Source organism: Dermacentor andersoni, chromosome 4 (assembly GCF_023375885.2).
Source record: "Dermacentor andersoni chromosome 4, qqDerAnde1_hic_scaffold, whole genome shotgun sequence".
In the NCBI taxonomy this organism is placed as follows: Eukaryota; Metazoa; Arthropoda; class Arachnida; order Ixodida; family Ixodidae; genus Dermacentor; species Dermacentor andersoni.
This window is the reverse complement of record NC_092817.1, coordinates 83,381,289-83,401,299: the sequence shown is the minus strand read 5'-3', so window position 1 is coordinate 83,401,299 and position 20,011 is coordinate 83,381,289. Positions and strand designations below refer to the sequence as shown.

The 20,011-nt window shown below is 44.7% G+C and overlaps 1 protein-coding gene across 1 annotated transcript in view; it reads left to right on the top strand.

The window, feature by feature from the left end:
* Positions 1 to 20,011, top strand: part of LOC126536408 (ran GTPase-activating protein 1-like) — a 47,576-nt gene that overhangs the window by 21,171 nt on the left and 6,394 nt on the right. The window contains exons 10-13 of the mRNA XM_055073977.2: positions 3,514 to 3,598; positions 10,040 to 10,163; positions 12,453 to 12,587; positions 17,360 to 17,521. Coding sequence (XP_054929952.1) covers positions 3,514 to 3,598; positions 10,040 to 10,163; positions 12,453 to 12,587; positions 17,360 to 17,521 — 506 coding nt within the window. The remainder of the gene's footprint in view (positions 1 to 3,513; positions 3,599 to 10,039; positions 10,164 to 12,452; positions 12,588 to 17,359; positions 17,522 to 20,011) is intronic.

The window sequence follows — 20,011 nt, the reverse complement described above, 5'->3', positions numbered from 1 at the left end:
AGGGGTTCTCATACTCGGTTCAACAAACCCCCGGGGATTCAGTGAGCAGCATTTTGCGGTTCCGTAAGTGGCAAATACGAAGCCGACCCATTCCGCTTTTCCCTGTTCATTCCGCAATTTCTTGATTTAGAGAACAAAGCTTTGGATTTTCGATTTAATGAAGCCACAACATGCTACATCTGCCCTTCAGTAGTCACTGCAAGACAGACCCACCCAAAAGCAGTGCACAAGACTTATCGCTGTGTGATTTGCAGGCCCATGGTATCTGCACTCAACGCTTTTCACACAGCACACTGGTGAAAGCACTTTGTAGCACGGGAGCAGAAACAGACTCTAAAGTTCTGCAAGCTGAAAGCACACTTCTGAATCTAGCAGCGTTTGCCTGGTCACCTCTTGTTGCTGACAGACAACAATGAGCTGTTCAAATAATGGATTAAGTACATGTGGGGCGCATTCGCATGTGATTTTTGGTACAGGCATATTGGTGCTGGCCCAGTGTAGGTTTTATATCGACTGGTTTGGTTCTGCACTCTGTCCATTTCTACTTTATTCGGAATAAACATTCATGAAAGACACTTTGCCGGAGGCATAGCATGGCTGGATGGCTCATGTTTTTAGGCTCAGTGTTGCGATATGTATATCCAAGACCATTCTTCAGCACAAGTGACTTGCGACACTTGTGTGCAAGAATAACTTTCTTGCATACAACACTTCATTTGCATCAGGATGATGTTCTTAACACCAGCGATGGTGAGCTCATGCTTAGAGTAAGAGACGAATGGTAGGTGGTAGTGCATTCAGGTGTGTGGAGCAGTGCTGGAGGAGAGCGTTACATGTGTTGATGTACCACTGTGGTCGTGAGTTCTCCGGTTAAAAAGGGATGGCCTTTGAGAACAAAGGTTATCCACCGAACCATGAGTGCAGGTGGCCTAAAGCTCATGTGGAGGCAGGGTGCTGCTGTGGTTGTTCTTGTTTCATTCGTGTGGCCATAATACATGTACCTGATGCCCGAATTTCTGGTGAAATCATATTTAAACATGTTCGTGTACAACATAGTAGCCAACAGGACGGTTATGAGGGCATGTAGAATTATTTTCACTTTTAAAACACAGAAACCTCAGTTTCACAAAACAAAAAGATCACCTAATGCAGTTTATAATTGCTAGTACATCATTACGCAGGCTCCAACTCTGTGCGGCACAAAGCCACAGACTGAGTGCCTTATTAAAATGATACAGTGATCTGTGCACTTGTGTTCTGATTTGTAAATTGTATATACAGTCGAACCCACTTATAATAATATTAAAGCGCCACGAAAATTCTGTTGTTATAACCGGGTTGCATTAAAAAATCAAAATAAGGGGATGGCAGAGCTGATATGAGAAAACTAATATAGGCAGGAAGGCCAGTGCCCCTCTCCACCACCTTTCTCCGCCCGGCTGCTGATTGTGTTCACTCGTTTAACTGCTTCCTGGGCACTCCCATCGCGTGTAACAAGGCGCGATTGTTGGTGTTAAAGAATGGCACTGCTATAACAACTACAAAGGAGTGTCATGTGTGGCAAGTGATATGCGAGCACCGCTGAGGCATCACATTGGTGGCCCCAAAAGGGGCCTTTTAAACATTGCGAGAAGGCTGCCGCGGCAGCCTGTCAGCTTCAGAAATCCAGAAGAAACGCTGAGGAGAGAAAAGCCTATGTCCGTCAGCCTTGCATGCCTTACGTGAAACTTGCCGACATCCTTCTTCAAGGTATCCAAACACTCCACATAGTGCAGCGGAAGGTTCCTCGCGAAAATCAAGCCCCGGAGGGGAGGACTGAGTCATGCCGGGCCTCCTGTGAGGACAAGGTTGAGGCAGCCTTCCCTACCACGTCATCGCTGTCGCTATCCAATGCAAGCACGTTCACGACGATCGTCTCATCAGTTAGAAGCACTTAGTTTCCAAATCTATAACCGTGCGCTTTTTTTTCGCTGGCAACATCGTGCATTGCTGATGATCAGTGGGCTGATCAGCCATCTTCCGTTTCGGCGGCAAGTCAAGCGAACGAAGCTGGGAAACCGCGTGGCCATGAACGACTTCGACACAGCCAACAAAAACGAACGCGAGCGATTAAGCTGTTCGCAGGACTGCACTGAATGAGGAGCTGAGGAGCCACAAAGCAACATGCCAGCAATCTGCTTGCGGCCTAGTTATCGTGGTCCATTTGTGCTTCAGAGGGTGGAGCGGTGTGGAGCTATGGGCACAGCCCATTCGTGTTCGGAGGGGTGGAAGGGTGACGGGAGAGAGCTGCGCTGAGATGGCTAAAAAATTAGCGCGCAGCAGCTGTTGGAGCAGCGGCCCATCGTGCAGCGGCTCGAATTTCTCGTTTTCTTTCTTTCTTTTCAAGGATTTCTCATTTCACTGCGTTTTGGCTCGGGACACCCAGCGGCCAGACTTCTTCATTATAACCGATAATGCGGCATCGGGGCATTGTAGTAACCAGGTTATTTCACCATCGAAAACGTACAAAAGTCGACGGTGCAGCATCTTCTCATTGTTATAATGGATATATTGTTAAAACTAGTATCAATATAAGTGGGTTTGACTGTACTGTGTTTAGCCATTCACTTCATTCATTGTGACGTCATTGCGAGCCCATGGATAAACACATTGGTACAGAGATGGGAGGGAGCACTGGAAAGGCTTATGGATTTACCGAAGGACAGAAATGTTTGGGAACCCCTGTTCCAAGGGCTCATAAAGGTGTCAAAAACATTTATCTGGTTTCAGCTGAGCAAAATAGTGCGTTACAGCTTGGAGTAGCAGGGGAGGAGTACAAGTTTGTTGTAGGTAACATTTGAAGAAAAAAAAAGTAACGGTTGAATGAGGCATGTGTATTAATTGAAGCTAACCCTTGAAATTTGCTTTGTGTGTGTGTGTGAGTCTGTGTATGTGGCGTGTGTGTGGTGTGTGTGTGAGCATGCATATGCTCTGTCTTCTGTCTTCTTTTTATCTTTCACACACATCATCTTAGGTGGCATGCCAGATAATCTCTCCAACGTTAGTGAAGTCTTTCTCTTCTTTCTTCATTTGGTTACTGCTCCATAACTGCAGCTTTGTCAGTGTTATAGCTTCTTACATGCCGATGACAAGTTCACTTGTCATTGCATTACCTCATAATTTTGTCACATAAATAAGCAATACAAATATTTTCCTATTTTTCTCTGCAAGAGCAGTAAAAGCACTATAGGCATTCCTCATATCATGTTTTTTAAAGAAAAAATTGGCAAACTAAATGCAGTTTTTTTTTTTTTCACAATATCCACATGTTTCATCTACTTCTTTAAACTTCTCATGGCAGTTAAGAGGTTAAAATCAACATTAAAGACTATTTAGAGCATGAAAAACGTTGCTGCAATCTATAGAGTAAATACTTGCAAAAGCCATGTGTGTGGGGGGGGCGTTTTAGCACTGTACCAACTTAGGACATGTCAAACAGACCAGCTAAATCTCTTTCTTGTTTCCATTTCACAGGTAATAAGTTTGGCCCTGAAGGAGTGAACATGCTGGAGACAATAATGGAAGCAGTGGGCAAGATCGAGGCACTGTGTGCTTTCAGGTGACTCCTTGCTGTAGCTTGTTGTGCAATTCCCACTATAACTGTATCTTAGTGCCCTAAATCGATACCTGATTAAGATTTAATTATTGTATTTATTTTCGTATGAAATACAGTAAAACCACGTTCATATATTTTGAGAAACGACGTTAGAATAGACACACTAACTGGGAAGACGTATAATCTGAATTCATTAAAACAATTTGGGAGACTCGACTGTAGTTGGCATTTACATAATGTGAAGCATTGCACAAATTGTTGCAGCACGAGATGTCGGTGTGTGCTGAGCTCTTGGGGCCTGGGCGGCCTGAAATGTACATTGTTGTTGCGGCTTCGGCAAGCTTACAACAAGCTTATGGCAAGCTCCTTGAATTCAGCCTAGGTCAGCAGCTTCGCGTTATATTAAGATAGGGACTGCAAACCGAAACAAAATTAAGCTGGTTTGCAATGCTGCTATACAATGCCTCCAGAGCAAAACATGATGCTCACTGCAGCAGGAAACAGTGGCGCCATTGAGTTATAGACTATTATAAAAGCATGCACTGTGCTTCCAATAGCACTAATGCCACACACGCTGTTACAGAAATAGGGGAGGATGGTTATCGATAGAGCTTGCAGCAATAGCTGTGAATGTGAGGTGCGACGACCCGCGAGGAGATTTGCCTGTAACTGAATACGTGCCGGCAATTTCTCATGACATAGGCTGGCGAGTACTGCAGGGAAGCTGCTGCGGCGGACAGCTATTCTCGATTGCACGTGCCTCACGCTTTTTCTTGTTCAGATTGGATCTAGCGGCTGGAAAACATGTACAATCGCAGTTTGGTAATGTACTGAACATTGGCACAGAAAGATTGTATTTTCCTGGCGCGTAACTACAGGTAAAAAAAATAAGCGTAACTGTACTGGGTCTTTTTTTTTTTTTTTTTCTTGATCGTGAACATTGACACCGGGAAATCATGTGAAACAAAATCGCATCAACAAAATGCTACTATGCTACAAGTAGGCAAATCTGAATTTTCAGGCCTACTTATTTTGTGAGATGTAAGCATGAAAACTTGGCAGAAGGGTATGCAGTGGGCGAAGTTTAACGTTTTTCATCAAATAATACGTAGTATAAGTCATGTCAAGGAACAGCTCATAACAACAAAATTTTTATCTGAATCACAAAAGAAAAGCGCAACAAAGAACTTTGGGCGCTATGCAAATGGTTGTGGTGAAAAGCCAACATTAAATCTCATCTCACTGGTAACCATTGTCCTAGTGCCACTATCACCTCTGCCATCTGAAGTGATGACAGAATCTATAGATGGCAACATCTTCTCGCTGTTTCATTTGTAACTGCATGCTGTGTGACTTCGTCTTTTTTTTTTCTTAGTGAACACGATGTAGTTTTTATTGTGCTCACCACGAGGCTTAGTCCCATTGGTTGCTCAGAGAGAATGAAAATGTTGCTCATTTGATTGATTGATCAGGTTCAATGACCCAAAGCTACACCTGGGCCATTGGGTATGCTGCAGTAGAGTACTCAGACTGATTTTCACCTTGAACCTGTGGTTCCTTTATGGCCGTTTTTGCAAAACAGCTCTATCGACATGCCATCAGTGTGGCTCCACTGGGAATTCAGTCACCATAGTGCTCTGATCATGGTGGTATTCATTTTGGTGAGAAACACCAACTGGGATAACCTTCGTTTAATGAAAAGGTCTCAAAGAGACAGCCCACAAGTGGCATGTGGCTTGTTATGTTCTTGCTTGTGACAAGCACAGTTTGTGATAGAAAGAAGATAGGGTACTCTCACGGTAGGGAGGGGTTTTCTCACCCCATAACTACGTGATTCTAGATAATTCATAGTTCATAATTCATAAAAACATTTGACAGAAGTCTGTCTGGTTGGGCAAGTCACAAACTGACACCATGAACTTCAGTAATGACAAAAAATGTTAAACTACCCAACATTTCGTGACCAGCTTGGCCCCCCCTTCAGGCGTTACTACATCAAGTGATGGCACCTTTTTTACTCTTTCCCTACCATGGGGAAAATAGATGTATTTTGTAGGTTACACCAGATTTCTTTTCTGAATGGACTACTGCACTCAATATTCTATATAATAAACAAAAAGCAGAATAAATGCACTTTTAATCCATAAAAGCTTTATTAGCAAGATTTGTGTGATAAAATTGAGCAATGTTTGTAAAGGCACGCTTGTATCTACTAAGAAAAAGATTTAACAAATATTATGAGATATGCAAAATATGAGGGTTGATCCAGAAATAAGGTTCCCATAAATTTTAGAAATAGACAACATTGCTTATTCTCATAGAAATTTACACAATTGGAAAGATGAAACTTTGCTCTGTTTTTCTACATAATCACCATCTTTTTCTACACATTTTTGTAGACGGTGCTCCAATTTCTGTATCCCAATGTCGTAGAACTCCGCCGCCAACCTGTTAAGGAAGCATTTCACCTCTTCTTTGACTGCATCGTCGCTCCGGAAGCATCGGCCACTCAAATGTTCCTTTAACTTGGGGAACAATTGATAATGGCTAGGCGCGAGATCGGGACTGTACGGTGGGTGGGGCATGACAGGTTTGACGGGAGACGTGAGGTCAGGCGTTGTCGTGAAGCTGTGTTACACCGGCTGGCCGTCGTCCTCGCCGGGGTTCTGGATAGCTCGCCACAGTTTTCTTAGTGTCACACACAATAACTGTCTGAGTCGATTGTCCCACATTCCACGAAATCCCCTTACGAGTATCCACGAGTATCCCCTTACGATCCCAAAAAACACTGGCCTAGACTTTGCCAGCAGAAGAAGTTTGAACTTCTTTGCGACTGGTGACTCTGGATGGTGGCACTGTTTGGATATTTGTTTCATTTCGGGAATGAAATTAAACACCTACGTTTCGTCTCCCGTAACAATGGAGTCCAACAATCCTTCCTTATCTTCTTGACACTTTTGAAGAAACTGGCGAGCACAGTCAAGGCGTTTCTCCTTGTGGTCTGATGTCAATAGCCGCAGTACCCATCGAGCACAACACTTGTGATACCTGAATTTTTCAGTAAAAGCTATTTCTACTCTACCGTAAGAACTCCCAGGAATCTGAGAAACAAGTTCACGGACTGTGATCCTCCTGTTTTGAAGTGCTTCTTGTTGGATCATCTTGATAACCGCCTCCAAACTGATGGTCTTCCACTCCTTTCTTCATCGTGGACTTCCTTCCGACTGGCACTAAACTCCCTGCATCACTTTCGGACGTGTTGAACGGACATACACTTGTTGCCATACACCTCTGTCAACTGACAATTAATATCCACGAGTGGAGTCCCTTTGGCGGGCAAAAAGCAAATTAGGGAATGAATCTCGCACTTGGCGGGATCAACAATGGGAACCTCCATATCAGACGGCTGCTGAGCCAAGAATGAGCGGCGAAGCAAAGCGCGGCCGGGCAGAATCGAGAATGGTGGAACAGCCGTGTGCAGCAGTATTGCCGGATTTCACCTCGCACCTTCCTGTGTGGCTGGAGCTCTTTAGGAATCTTATTTCTGCATCAACCCCTGTATTTCGCTGTCTAATAATAGGGACTATCTCCAAAGAAATCAAAATTTTTCATTGAACAGGTATTCCACTACAAAAATTTAACTGCAAGCACTACTGTTGGGCCTGCTGGGCTGCAGCCGTCGATGTTCTGGGCTGGTTCGCATCGTCGTTGTCGCTCTAAGAGTCAGTCCAATGAAAAGGCAGCATCCTCAGACTCGCTGCTGCTCCATGCTTCAATAAAACCAGCCGCAGACTCAGCGGAATCATAGCCTGCACGCCACTCGTGGAGGCGGCCATTTTTGCTTTCTACTTCAGCAATCGCGAAATGTGGGAGCGCATTCAAAAATTTCCACCTGGCCGGAAAAAAGCAAATTGCTTATAAATCAAAAAGATAGTTCTCCTTCAGGTCCAATAGCACAGTGTGTCAGTGAGCGGCGCGAAAGGTCTCGAAAGCAGTGTTTCAAACTATTGATAGCGGGCTAACAATGCCCAGTAGGCACGGTAGGGAAAGAGTTAAATTGCTGGCAATTTTTTGCACTCATGCAGCTGGCTGTACTTGCTTCACTCAGCTTGGCAAAGGCCACTGTAATATACACTGGGCGAAACTCCCACCTAATGGTTGATGTTTCCGAGAGGCGCCTGAATCTACCACAATTCCACAAAAATCCTTTGCAGGAGTTGCCTCAGTGCCCACAATTTGGGAATCATCAAACGAGATGCAATCCCCCTAATGTAAGAGGCATCAAAACAGCTTACTTCTGGGCGGTCAAGAACTTTCCTGAACGACTGGGGCAACACAAGAATGACATGAAGTTTATGGGGGTCCTAATGTCTTACAGGAGTGCCGACCACCGCGAGTTCAAGTTTAATGAGCCACAGGGCTGTGTCAGCCGTTGCCTAGCACGTGCGCTCAGGCCGTGAATGGGCTTCCGAGTGCTATGCACACAAGAGAAACAGTGTTGCCCTGAATTGTCAGAAACAGTTCATTGTTTCTGGCGGCACCCAACGCTACACAAATGCCTGGTCCCGGGGTTCGCGGGAAGCAAGGAGCTCCCGTGCCAAGAGCACATTGCTGCGAATGCAAAGGCTCCTGCGACACTCTGCTGGGAAAGGTCCCCACAGCTATGGTGCTTGCTCTCGCGATAAGCAATGGGCCAACTCGCATGAGCTTGGGCAATGTCCTTCAGCTTGGGCCTCCTATAAGTGTGGCTCAGCGCAATTTGACCACGCACGAGCACTGGCACCAACCACTCTTCAGCGTAGCGCCCGGAAAATATCAACACAAAGTACACGCTCGCTGTACAGGAAAAGGCACCGTACACGAGCTCAAGTCTGAGACACAAAGGGATCAGCGGACGAGAGGAGAGCGTATACGTACCCAGTTCTGTTCCCGGAGAGAAGACCCGTGCTCCCACCACGAGCAACCGCCAGCGGCTCCTCCGCGATGCAAGCGCCCCCACCGAAAACCATTGCAACTGGAGCGCCACTGATGAGAACCGTCGCAGGTGGAAATGGGGAGAGGCGTAGGGACAACAGAATAGGTGAATGCTTGTGCATAGGCACCGGGGCATACCTTAATCCCCGAAGTTTGACTGCCAGTGGAGTGCACTTGATAAAACGGCAGGGTACACAACCTTCGTATCTCCTTCGATGATTTGCATATTGTCACACTTCGGCACTAGTACAGTTTCAACCTAATTATTGTTTACTCCTCGTGCTCCTTTGGCATATCTCTTGCAATTGTGGTGCTGCAGTGATTCTTTGCACTGGTACAGCTTGAAGTTCATGCACAATGCTCAGAAACTGTAGGGAAGTACATCACATTTTGCATCTCAGGTGTCCCTAGCTCCAATTTCTTTAGACAGTAATGCAAGCTTTACAAGCTACCTTCAGTAATTGCCCAAGTGTCAGGTGCCTCTTGGCAGGTGCACAAGAAGTATGTGTGTGCCCTAATGTCCACCATGAAACTAGGAGCACTTGTCTTGTGATCAGTCTGTGATTATACCATATTTGCACGAATATAACATATTCTTTTATTTTTTTAGAAATTTTGAGCCTCAAAATGCACCTCCCTTTATAGTTGAGTTCATGACATGTATAATCGTAATGCATTCTTTTTCTTTTTACAGAAGCCAAAAGTCACCTCTCGCATTATGTATTTGTGGTCGCATCATTTATGTGCAATTAGGGTGGTAGTAAATCTATATGAGAAGATGTAAATCTTAAAAGGGATCCTAAAGAGAAAAAATAAGCTGAACTGTACTTTTAGGTTTCCCTTCTACAATTCCAAGAAAGCCACTCTTTCCGTGAAAAGAGGCTTGATGAGCCAGCAAAGTCACACAAACGAAGTGTGCCATCCTGAACTTCCCACGTCAGCTTGGCGTCACATCATGAACTTTGACAGCATTTGCTCAGAACTAATTAATCTTTAGTTCGTAAGGATGAACTATTTACTGTATTCTAAAAGAGCCAAAGACAAAACTTGACTTGTTTCAAGGACATTCATTGAGCCACAGCAGCCCAACATGCAAAAAGATACTTTAAATTTTATGACTTCACACTGATGCACCAGAGCTAATGTTACGGCACGAAATGTTAAAAATTTGACTTCTGCCTTCATTTGTTCTTGTTAATTCAGCTTATTACTGCAAAATTAACAAAAATAGAGTATCAAATTAATGTTTTATCAATCTGGACTGATTTAGTGTTTACCCTTTAATGTCCCTCTGGAACCACAAGTTTTAGAAGCCTAGCATTACATTGTGCAGTCACCTTGGTGCCACAATGCCCTCATTCATGTACTTATAGGCAGCTAATGGTTTTTAAAAGAAAACCTTCCTAGAAAACAAATTTTGATGTCCTGTGAATGAAACCTAATGCCCGCGTATGTGTCTATTTCTGATAGTGATGATGAAGGCGTTGATGATGAGGAAGAAGAGGACGAAGAGGAAGCCCAAGAAGATGACGGTGACAGCACTGTAAAAGGCAGATCAGAGAAGGAGTACATCGAGGCAAGCTGTAGCGCAGAGGTAAGGATAGAACATCAGCAGTTGTAAAAACAACTAGCAGTCATAAGGGCACTTGCTATTTTTTAAGCAGAGGCTTTTAATCTGATTTGAGCCACTGTTAAGCCGCTATTCAAAAGACGTGAGGCATAGCAAATGCTCAACAGAGCCTTAATACCATATAAGTGGAGCTGTGACAATGAAGCTCAGATTTATCACTTGTTAAGCTGAAATGTCTACTTGCCTAAATATTGCAGCATGTTTATTGAAACCCCAATCATTTGCTGCTTGCTTATTGTAGTTCTCAAGATGGTTCCACAAGCTCTAGCAGCATTTGGTGCAACCTTTCTTGATGACCGTGACCCACAGTCTTGCAAAGACCAATTTTGTGGATAAACATTGCCTTAATGATTAAGAGATTATAAATTGTTTGTGTCTCAGTACCTTACCTTAAAAATTGAATGCATCTTACCTTGGTATGAGCTTATGGTGAACAAGTGTCTACAGAATTTTTTGTTGATTTCGTACCAGCTCCTTCAGGCATCAATTCCTGCATTCAATTTTACATATTCTGAGGCAGATGATTCTTGTTGCAAACATCCATGGTTGAAACAGGTGGTTGAAGGAGCTATTTCTTCAAATGAATAAACTGTTGCGCCTGCCAATTACTTCTCCTTAAGTCTACATTCAACTTTTCTTGAGAAACTCACTTTGTCTCAGGGCCTAGACTTTCAAGAGCAAACATGCTTGTTTGAAAGTTCTTGGTCTGATAGAAGGACAATGACAAATAAACTTTCAGTCTCACCACACATGCATCTAGGTAGAAAGGTCTTGTTCAATACAGGAGTGCGTGGAACCATAGCAATTTTAATTCAGTAGAACACTGCTTAAGCTTTCACTGCAGTTCATGGCACCTATCACATTGTTGTCTAAACATGAAAGATGCTGCATTTGTCTGAGCACTATGAATTCATTCATTGATGTGCTTTGTTAATGCAGTAGAATCCCAATAAACGGAAATCCCTTAAACAGAATTGTCACTTAAACAGAACATCAGCCTTATGGTTGGTTGGTTTTACATTATAGCAACGAAAAAAGGTGTTTGTTAGACAGAACCAGATTCGTTCCAATTTCAGGTAAATGGAACTAAAGATAGCTGAAAATGAGACTGAGCGGCCACTCAGTGGCATCGCCACAGGTGTCACTTCGCCTTCCCTTTTTGGGTATCATCGCCAGTTCTCCATGTTTTTGCCAGGGTGGCCTTTGCTGGCTTTTGTTGGTGCTGTGGTTAGTGTAGCTCTACTGTGGTCGTGGCTTGCTGTGTTTTTTTTTATGCTGGCAATGTTGGTGAGCTGCGAGTTCGCTGAGCATTTGTCATGGCAGCACAGAAACACATGCCCAATGCGCTCAAGCTACAGACGAAGATCACACGTATTGATGATTTTGAGAGGTGTTGCTTCGTTAAAATGTGTTTTGCAGGTGGCTCTTGTTTTATTATTATTATTATTATTATTATTATTATTATTATTATTATTATTATTATTTGTGTTGCAAGCTCTGTCAGTGGCTTATCTGCTGTGGGCAATAAAGTATCTGCCCCTTTCAAAAACAACCCTCGTTCCACAAAGTGAACCTGTATTTCGCGTGAGCATACTTTCTTTCATTTCTGCCGTCACTGTTTATTAAATTGTTCTCTTATTGTTTATCTAATTGTTTAACTTATTTGATTACATGCCTCTCCAAGCACCAAGTTATGTCAGGCACTGAAAGTATCTGCTCCGTGCCATGCTACCTGTGCAAGTTGGCACTGCGCCAGCTGTGCTGATGCTGTCACGCAGCTCGCATATCTTATCATCCACCGTGACAGCTGCGTCGCTGACCTTATTCTTGACGCTACACCCACATCGTGAATCACCCACATCGCGAATCTTCAAAGTGGGACCACATACGCTCATGCATAAGAGAGCACATTGTGAATGCTTGAGCTCAATCTCTTGGTAAATGGAACTTCTGATAAATGAAATTCTTTTACCTGGTTCCTTGAGGTTCTGTTTAACAAGTCCACTGTAATATGCAGTTTCAAATGAAGTAAAATGCTCTTCAACATGGTCAGTGGGAATGATAGCATGCATTCTGTAGGATATAGTTAAAGGAGTAAAGGGTTGACATTGGTTTGAATTCTGAAGTACACCTGTATAACAGTGCATGTTAACAAATGGAACTTAAACCTAACTAAACTTAATCATTGAGCACTAAATGCATGATTTGTGCCTGACTTAAACAGGCATAAAACACGTGGTTGTTTTATTGCAGGAGTTCCTGTCATCTCCAACAGCAGCCAAGCTGGCTCAACTTGGCACTCAGCGTTCACAGCATTTGCTTCGAGAGGTGGAAGCATCTGCAAGTGGCACGGACCTTGTACGAGGCTATGTAACTGCATTTATGAAGGCAAGTAGTGCCATTACTGACTGCACTGTTACCTGTACTGAATCAAAGTTGTCAAATTTTAGTGGTGCAGATAACCTTTTACTGTGGAACCCCCGATTATATGTCCCCCGATTTCACTACGGCCCGGCTTTTACAACGGATTACTGCAGTCCCAGCGAACTCCCCATTGAGACAATGCATTAAAAGAACCTTGATTATAGGACACGAGATTATGCGTGTTCTGTCTCGTACAGCGACCCACGCAAAACTGCGAATCCAACTGCGGCTGCATCAGAAGTGCTGCCAGCTTCCGGCAGCTCACTCACGGTGCCATCCCCTCCGTCAGGAAGGGGATAATGCCCCTTCACATGCGGAAAGCTCCGACTGGTTTCCGGGCTTGCGCCTATTCTCCTTTTTTCTTCCTTTGCATTTGCTGCCCTTTTATCATTCGTTTCTGTTCCCTGTCTTCTCGGCGCTCAAGCACCGCCCACTTTCATCCTTTAGTTGCCATCTCATTGCACTTCCTCTCTCTCAGCGTTTTCTCTCAGCAGCGCCTGCTCCCAACACCGTATCCATTTGCGTATATGGCCGGCAGCATTTTTGATGCTGTGCCAAGCTCGCTATCTTCATACAGTGCCAAAAGCGCTGTCACCTGCATACTATCTCCAAAAGTGTGTATGGAAAGCGCAGAAGCAAACACAAAGATCAAACCGATTAGCCACCAGAAGACATGCAGATGCAGATCCTATCGGATATGCATGTTCACACACACACTTACAAGCTTTGTTCACGCACGAGCACAAGACTTGTCACTCATCTGTCATTGAGTTTCCGGTTTTGCGCGGGTCGTCGTATCATGCCCACACTGCTGGCTGCCACCTCGGATGAAGATGATGCCACGATGCTGCCACACTTGTGTCTATGTTCGCAGATGTGCTTCATAGCATCAACAACATTCAGAGCATTGTCTGTGCAGGTGCCGCAGAGATAGGCGACCTCCTTGCGGACATTGCTGCGCTTGAAAGACAGCTGTTGCTGCGTTACTCAAAGAAAGTCTAAGAAATTAACTGTTCTTTTTAAGTCCATAAATGAAAAAAGAATGTCTTAGCATGCTGGCAGGCGTGGTTCGCAGGACATGGTTTGCTTAATCTCTCCAAAAAAGTGTGCACCTGCAATGCAGTATTCATTTCATGTTTACTTTTTGGAAGTTTTGGTTTTCGAGTCCTGCAAGGTATTAGCCTGTAGCTTAAATTAAAGCTCCTCGCAACTCTAACCCTTGCAGAAAGCAGATGCCTATTGGTTCCAGTGCTTCTGCAGCAGGAGTTTCTTCGAGTAGATATGAGTTTTGCTGCCAGATTGCCAGGTCATCTGCTTGCTTCAGACAGCGATCCTATGGTGCGGAGCTTGCTCCTGGTGAATTATCAAAACCCTTCTATGCCGACGGAGCCACCATGCGAATTACCTTCTTGGTCAGTTGTCACTTTCATGCCTGGGTCCTAGAGCATGAGAAATACTCCTAATCCAGTGCCAACATTTCTTTGTTCTAGAGCATATTAACACCAGCCACAGGGCTCACTGTCATATTTACACTCATGGCTCCGTTACGTCTACATCATCTGCCATTGATGTGTGGATGCCATCTGTGAGTGTTACCATCTCTGCTATTTTCAGTCACCGCACTTCAGCTACAGCCACTGAACTAGCTGCACTGCGGTGGCTTTTATTTACATTACAGACCAGACAGCTGTCTTGGGTCATCTTCACCAACTAAAGAGTGGCCCTGCAGTCCCTGAAGTTGCCACGCATGTAGAAACAACTCATCATGGACATCAGACACCTACTCAATAAAGCCTGCGAATTGCATCACGGTGTTGTGTTGCAGTGGTTAACAGTCCCACTTCGGAATACAAGGCAACGTCCAGGCTGACCATGCTGCCAAAGCTGGACACGACACGTCAAGAAAAATGGTCCAGATACCTTTCTCGAGAAAAGGCGTAGCGATCCCTCTGGACAGATGCAAGTCTCAGTACAGACCCCTATACGGAATTGATCCATTGTGTGACTTCTATATGCCGCAAGGCCTCAGCAGACAAGACCAAACATACCTACACCACACCAGATTCGATGTGGCCTACAAAAACTACTTCAAGTGCAAAATTCAACTGACGGACTTGCCAATGTGCCTGGAATGTTATGCCCCTGAAGACCGGCAACATGTTCTGTGCAACTGCTGCTGCTGCACGTCAGAGAGACAGTCTTTGAAGGCGCCACTACAGCTGCAACGGAACTCAAGTTTAGACCTGTGGCACATTCTCGGCCCATGCCAAAGCACCATCTGGGTGTTACGTGCCACGAAAGCGCTGCTGACGTTCTTGCGGGCCACAAGCCTTAACGAAACTTTGTCAATATCTATAGTTATACAGGATCCATTATGACAGTAACGTTCATTTTCTGGGAAAAATAGATTTATTGACCAAACCGGACCTCCCTCTGCATCAATACACTTGCGGAGACGTGTCTGCTACGCCTGGAAGGCACCCTGAAAGTCCTCAACCAGAATGTCTCTAAGGAACGCTGTAATATGCTTTTGGATGTTTTCCAGTCTCCCAATGCTTTCCTTTCAGCGCTGTCTTCAGTAGGGGAAACAAAAAAAAGTCGCACGAAGCCATGTCGGAGGTGTAAGGGGGATGGGGGACCACCGGGGTGTTGCTCCGGGCCAGAAAGTTGGTAACGATGAAGGACGTGTGGCTGGGGGCATTGTCATGGTAAATCTTGACTGTCTTTGACGTCAGCCCTCATGTACGCGACCCGGCATTTCAATCTCATGAGCACCTCCAGGTAAAAAGCTGAGTTGACAATTTCTTCCTGCGGTATAAACTCAAAATGGACGATTCCTCGGGGGTCAAAGACAATAAGCATCGTTTTGATGCGAGACTTGCTCATTCGCGCTTTCTTGGGGCGGGGGGATGATTTTGTGCGCCACTCGCTGCTCTGCCTTTTCGATTCTGGGTCGTACTCGAACATCCAGGATTCGTCCCCGGTTACGACAGTTAAGAAAGTCCGGGTCATTTTGAATCAAATCCAACAATTCTTGACAGCACAAAGCTCGGAAGTTCTTTCTGATCTTCCGTCAACACTTTCGGCACAAGCTTCGTGCAAACCTTGTGCATTTGCAGATCCTTGGTCACTACCCACATAACACAAATATGGACATGTGTAGGGTGTCAGCAATTTGCTGGATACTCAATCGACGGTCAGCATGCGAAACTTCACGCACACAATCCACATTTTCATCGGTTTTGGTCTTTGTTGGGTGTCCAGAGCGGGGTTCGTCGGCGACCTCCTCCCAGTCCTCCTTGAAAGCCTTGTGCCGCCTCGAGGACTGTGACATTGAAATGCAGTCGTCCTTGAAGGCCTCTTGAAGCATCTGGAATGTTTCGGTTGCATTCTTTCCAAGCTTCACGCAAAACTTAATAGCATATCGCTGTTCAAGCGAACGCTCCATAGCGCCGTGTTATCCACTCACACTGCTCGGAGTAAGCTGGCGACCAGCTGCATTGGCAGGGCAGAGCCTTTGCCACATTTCCCGACCAGTTTTACTGCACTGCCATGGATAGTCTTGTCATAATAAAATCATGCGCATTACTTTCATAATGGACCCTGTATGTGTGTGTGTTTGACTGTATGCGCTGTTAAGTGTTTATCACTGTATATGTCATAATCATCACCTAGCACCTGGAGTAGCATGTCAGGCAAACAGCCAGGCTAACATCTCCAGCATATCATTTAAGCTTGTATCTCTATCTCTCTATCTCAACTATTTAGCGCACGACCATATATTATATAGATATAATTTTTGTTGGTGTAGATTCTACAACGCCCGGATTATACGACATTTTCACGTGCTCCTGAGAAAGTGCATATAATCGGGGTTCCACTGTACATACTCATGTTAGTCTTGTTGGCTCACTAAGATGGCGCTAGTACATCTTTATTTTAACACAAATTCAGAACACAACCTGAATCTTTAGAGTATTAATATTAATACTATTAATATTAATACTCTAATTGGCAAGTATTAATAGAAACGTGGGGACTCCATTGTTTGTGGTATGGCAAGATAAGTTCATCACTTCAAATGAAGCAACTTGTGCTAATGCTAGGCCATACAAGACTCCTCTCTTTTTTTTCTTTCTTTTACTCTGAATGCAGTTGGATCACAGATTCTTGGTTGTGTAGTTCCTTGCTTTGTACTCAGTTTCATTGTGTGTACAAGTATCAGAGTTTTCCACCAAAGAAACATGAACGAAATTAAGTTGTGGGGTTGAACATCCCACAACTGCACAATGAGTTGCGAGGTTTGCCTTAGTGGAGGGCTCCAGATTAATTTTTACAATCTGAGATTCTTTAGCGAGCCCCTAAATATAGCACAAGCTCTTTTAACTTTGTGCCCACTGAAATGCGAGTGCTGTGACCTGTAATAGAACCAGTGCCCTTGGGTTGAGCAGCAGAATGCCAGAGCCATCAAGACAATGTGGCAGGTAAAAAAGGTCGCTGCAATTCACCTGCAAGTAATGTCTACCCCTAGTGCTTCGTTGGTTTTATGCCATGTTCACCCTGCAACTGCAGTGGTACCTTGGTGTCGTTGCTGAGATAAATGTAGACCAACTTGCCCCACTATCTCCACTAAAATGTTGTGACTTAGAAGTACTGATTGTTGGGCGTGTCTATCCCGTCCCTGTTCGTTTGCACCATCCTTGCTTGAGTACAGTGTTGTGCGGTATCTTGCACAGGTGGCATCTGTGGTGGGCAGTGGCGAGGAAGGTGATGCAGGAAGACACCTTGCTGTGGACTGTGCTGACTCGCTGCTTTCAGCTGCATTCAGCCTCGCCGAAAAGGAGAACCATTTGCCATGGCTCACCAATGAACTTATGGTGCACCTGGGCCTGCTCAAGGTGAGTGACCATCATCTATGCAGTCAGACCTTATTATAACGAAGTCTCATTTGGCACAAAAATATTCTTTATATCCAATATTCATCATAAGCATACACACTAATATCAACAGGCAAAATAACTTGCAACTGGGTATATGTGAGAGGAATGCAACACCATGCCTCAGATGGGCTGGCAAAGAAGTGTCTGTCAATTTTAATGTGTACTTCAGAGGGCGCTGCAAACACTTTCTGGGGGATATCTCTCTGTCCGTTTGTATCGGTTTTCCCGTCTACCTGAGTCACTAGTCCATGGTCAAGTGGTTAACGCATCGGGCTGCTGTGCTGAGGTAACAGGGTTCGAAACCAACCATTGGATCAACTTGGGTCACTGGTTATGTGCCAGTGTGTACATACGTGCTGCTCTTCAGTGAAGCTCTTTTACTCTGACATGTGTCACTGTAGATGCAGGACTGGGTAAGCACCGTTGTCCGAAGAAACTCTTTGACGCCGACTTGGAGCACTCGGTATGTGCCGTTCGGGCTGTGCTGGTCTTCAATGAACCTCTTTGATGATGCCAGCTTGGGTCACTGGGTATGTGCTGCCGGTAGGTGTGTGCAGCTGTTCAATGAATGTCCTTGATGCCAACATGGGTAACAAGGTACGTGCCACTGAGAGTGTGTCACCCTACAATGATGAAAACGATCCCTTAAATTTCTCCAATGATGAGCATAATTGAACCCATGTCACACGGGCTACTCAAGGATAGCACCCCTACGCATTTGCAGGCTGTGTCAGAAATGCACTGTGTATGGGCTACTTTTCAAAGAACTTCTCGCGAACTTGGGTCACTGAGTATATGCCACTGAGTGTGTAGTAAGCGAGGGAACAATCCTCAGCATTTGTAGGCATCGGCGCACCACACTACTGGTCTCGGAGGCCACGCCCGGATTTCTTGGCAGCACTACTAGATGGCGCAGCGTGTCCAGAAAGGAGCACCAAAGAGGCACCTGGTTGTCACACAATGCGTTTATCAGAGTTCGTACACACCGGTGCGGCATGCATTTCGGATGCCAACCCAGGCTTTGTAGTGGCGGTGTTAGAGTGGCTATATTGATTGAATGCTGGCACATTGCCGTCGACAGTCACCAAGAAAAGGGTTCTTACAGAATTTTTTATAGCCTATTGGCAGCTTACCATGACAATACATTGTATGTGAGCAGTGCTAAGTTACAACTTTGCACTGCCATTTAGTACACAATGCTACAGTTAGTGTGATTACATGGGATTGGCACATTGTCCTGTCTACTGTTGGCCAGCCAAGCGAAGCTGCTGGTCAAGATGTTCATGCATATCTTGAACAAGCCGTCTCAAGTTGAGTGGCATTTTAGCTACTAAGTAACTCCTTGTTAACTCAGATTTCAACGGGACTGAAAAGGATATCCGAGTTAGCTGAATATGAAATTATCGGGGGTATCAAGAAAACAATAAACAAATTCATACTATGTCAACACACTTTTATTCACTGTATGAATCGGCAAATCTTGTTTCTATTTTGCACAAAAGCCAACGAATTGCCCCTCCATTGCGATATAATGCACAATCTTTATCCTCGACAGCTTTGCACCTAGTCAAAATGAAACTACTGTTTGCCGCAGCCACTGCAGACGAAAACGTGGCTGCTATCAACGTGATTATGAATGGAAACTTTGCGGTTCTGAAGGCATGGAGCCGACGCAAGCCCCTAGTCAAAACAAAACAATTTTTTGCTGTAACAACTGCGGACGAAAGCGCAGTCGCTATCAAAGTGATCATGAATAGCGACTACGCAGTTTAGAAGGCATGTGCCAACGTGCGCACAGAGTTGAAATGAAACTACTGTTTGCTGCGACTACTGTGGACGAAACTGTAGTGGCCATCGAAACGATCATGGATGATGACTATGCAGTTGTGAAGGCAAGCGACTAACACAGTATCACGGATGCCCGTAAACGCAAGAATAAAAGCTTTAAAGGCACAGTTAGGCACGAAGCATTCCGACATTGCTGTCACTCATGCAATTTCTGATGATAAATATAATGATGCGGACCCTACCGCTTTATTTTGCTTGGACGCTGATGCCGTTTTCGCTCTTTTGCGTCGCACATTTGTGGTGCTTACCGAACTCCGAGGCTTGTCCGAATCAGCCGATGTGCAGCCAAACACTTAAGAATTAACGAGTTTGATTGCATTAAATGATGCATATGCCCGCTGGGACCAGAGGACAAGTTCAAAGTATGCGATATTTTGAATTAAAAATGCTCCAATTAATGAGGTTTTACTACTACTGAAACAATCTTGGCAAAGCATGTGTGGTCTCAATCGTGCCCATGGGACAAAGCTACGACAACGCAGTAGTGCGAACAAACCAAAGGGCACTTGTTCCGCCTTATAAACAGGGTGTCCCAGTTAACTTGGACCAAGATTTTTAGAAAACCGAAGAGCTTTAGAGAAATCGTACGGACTGTATAGT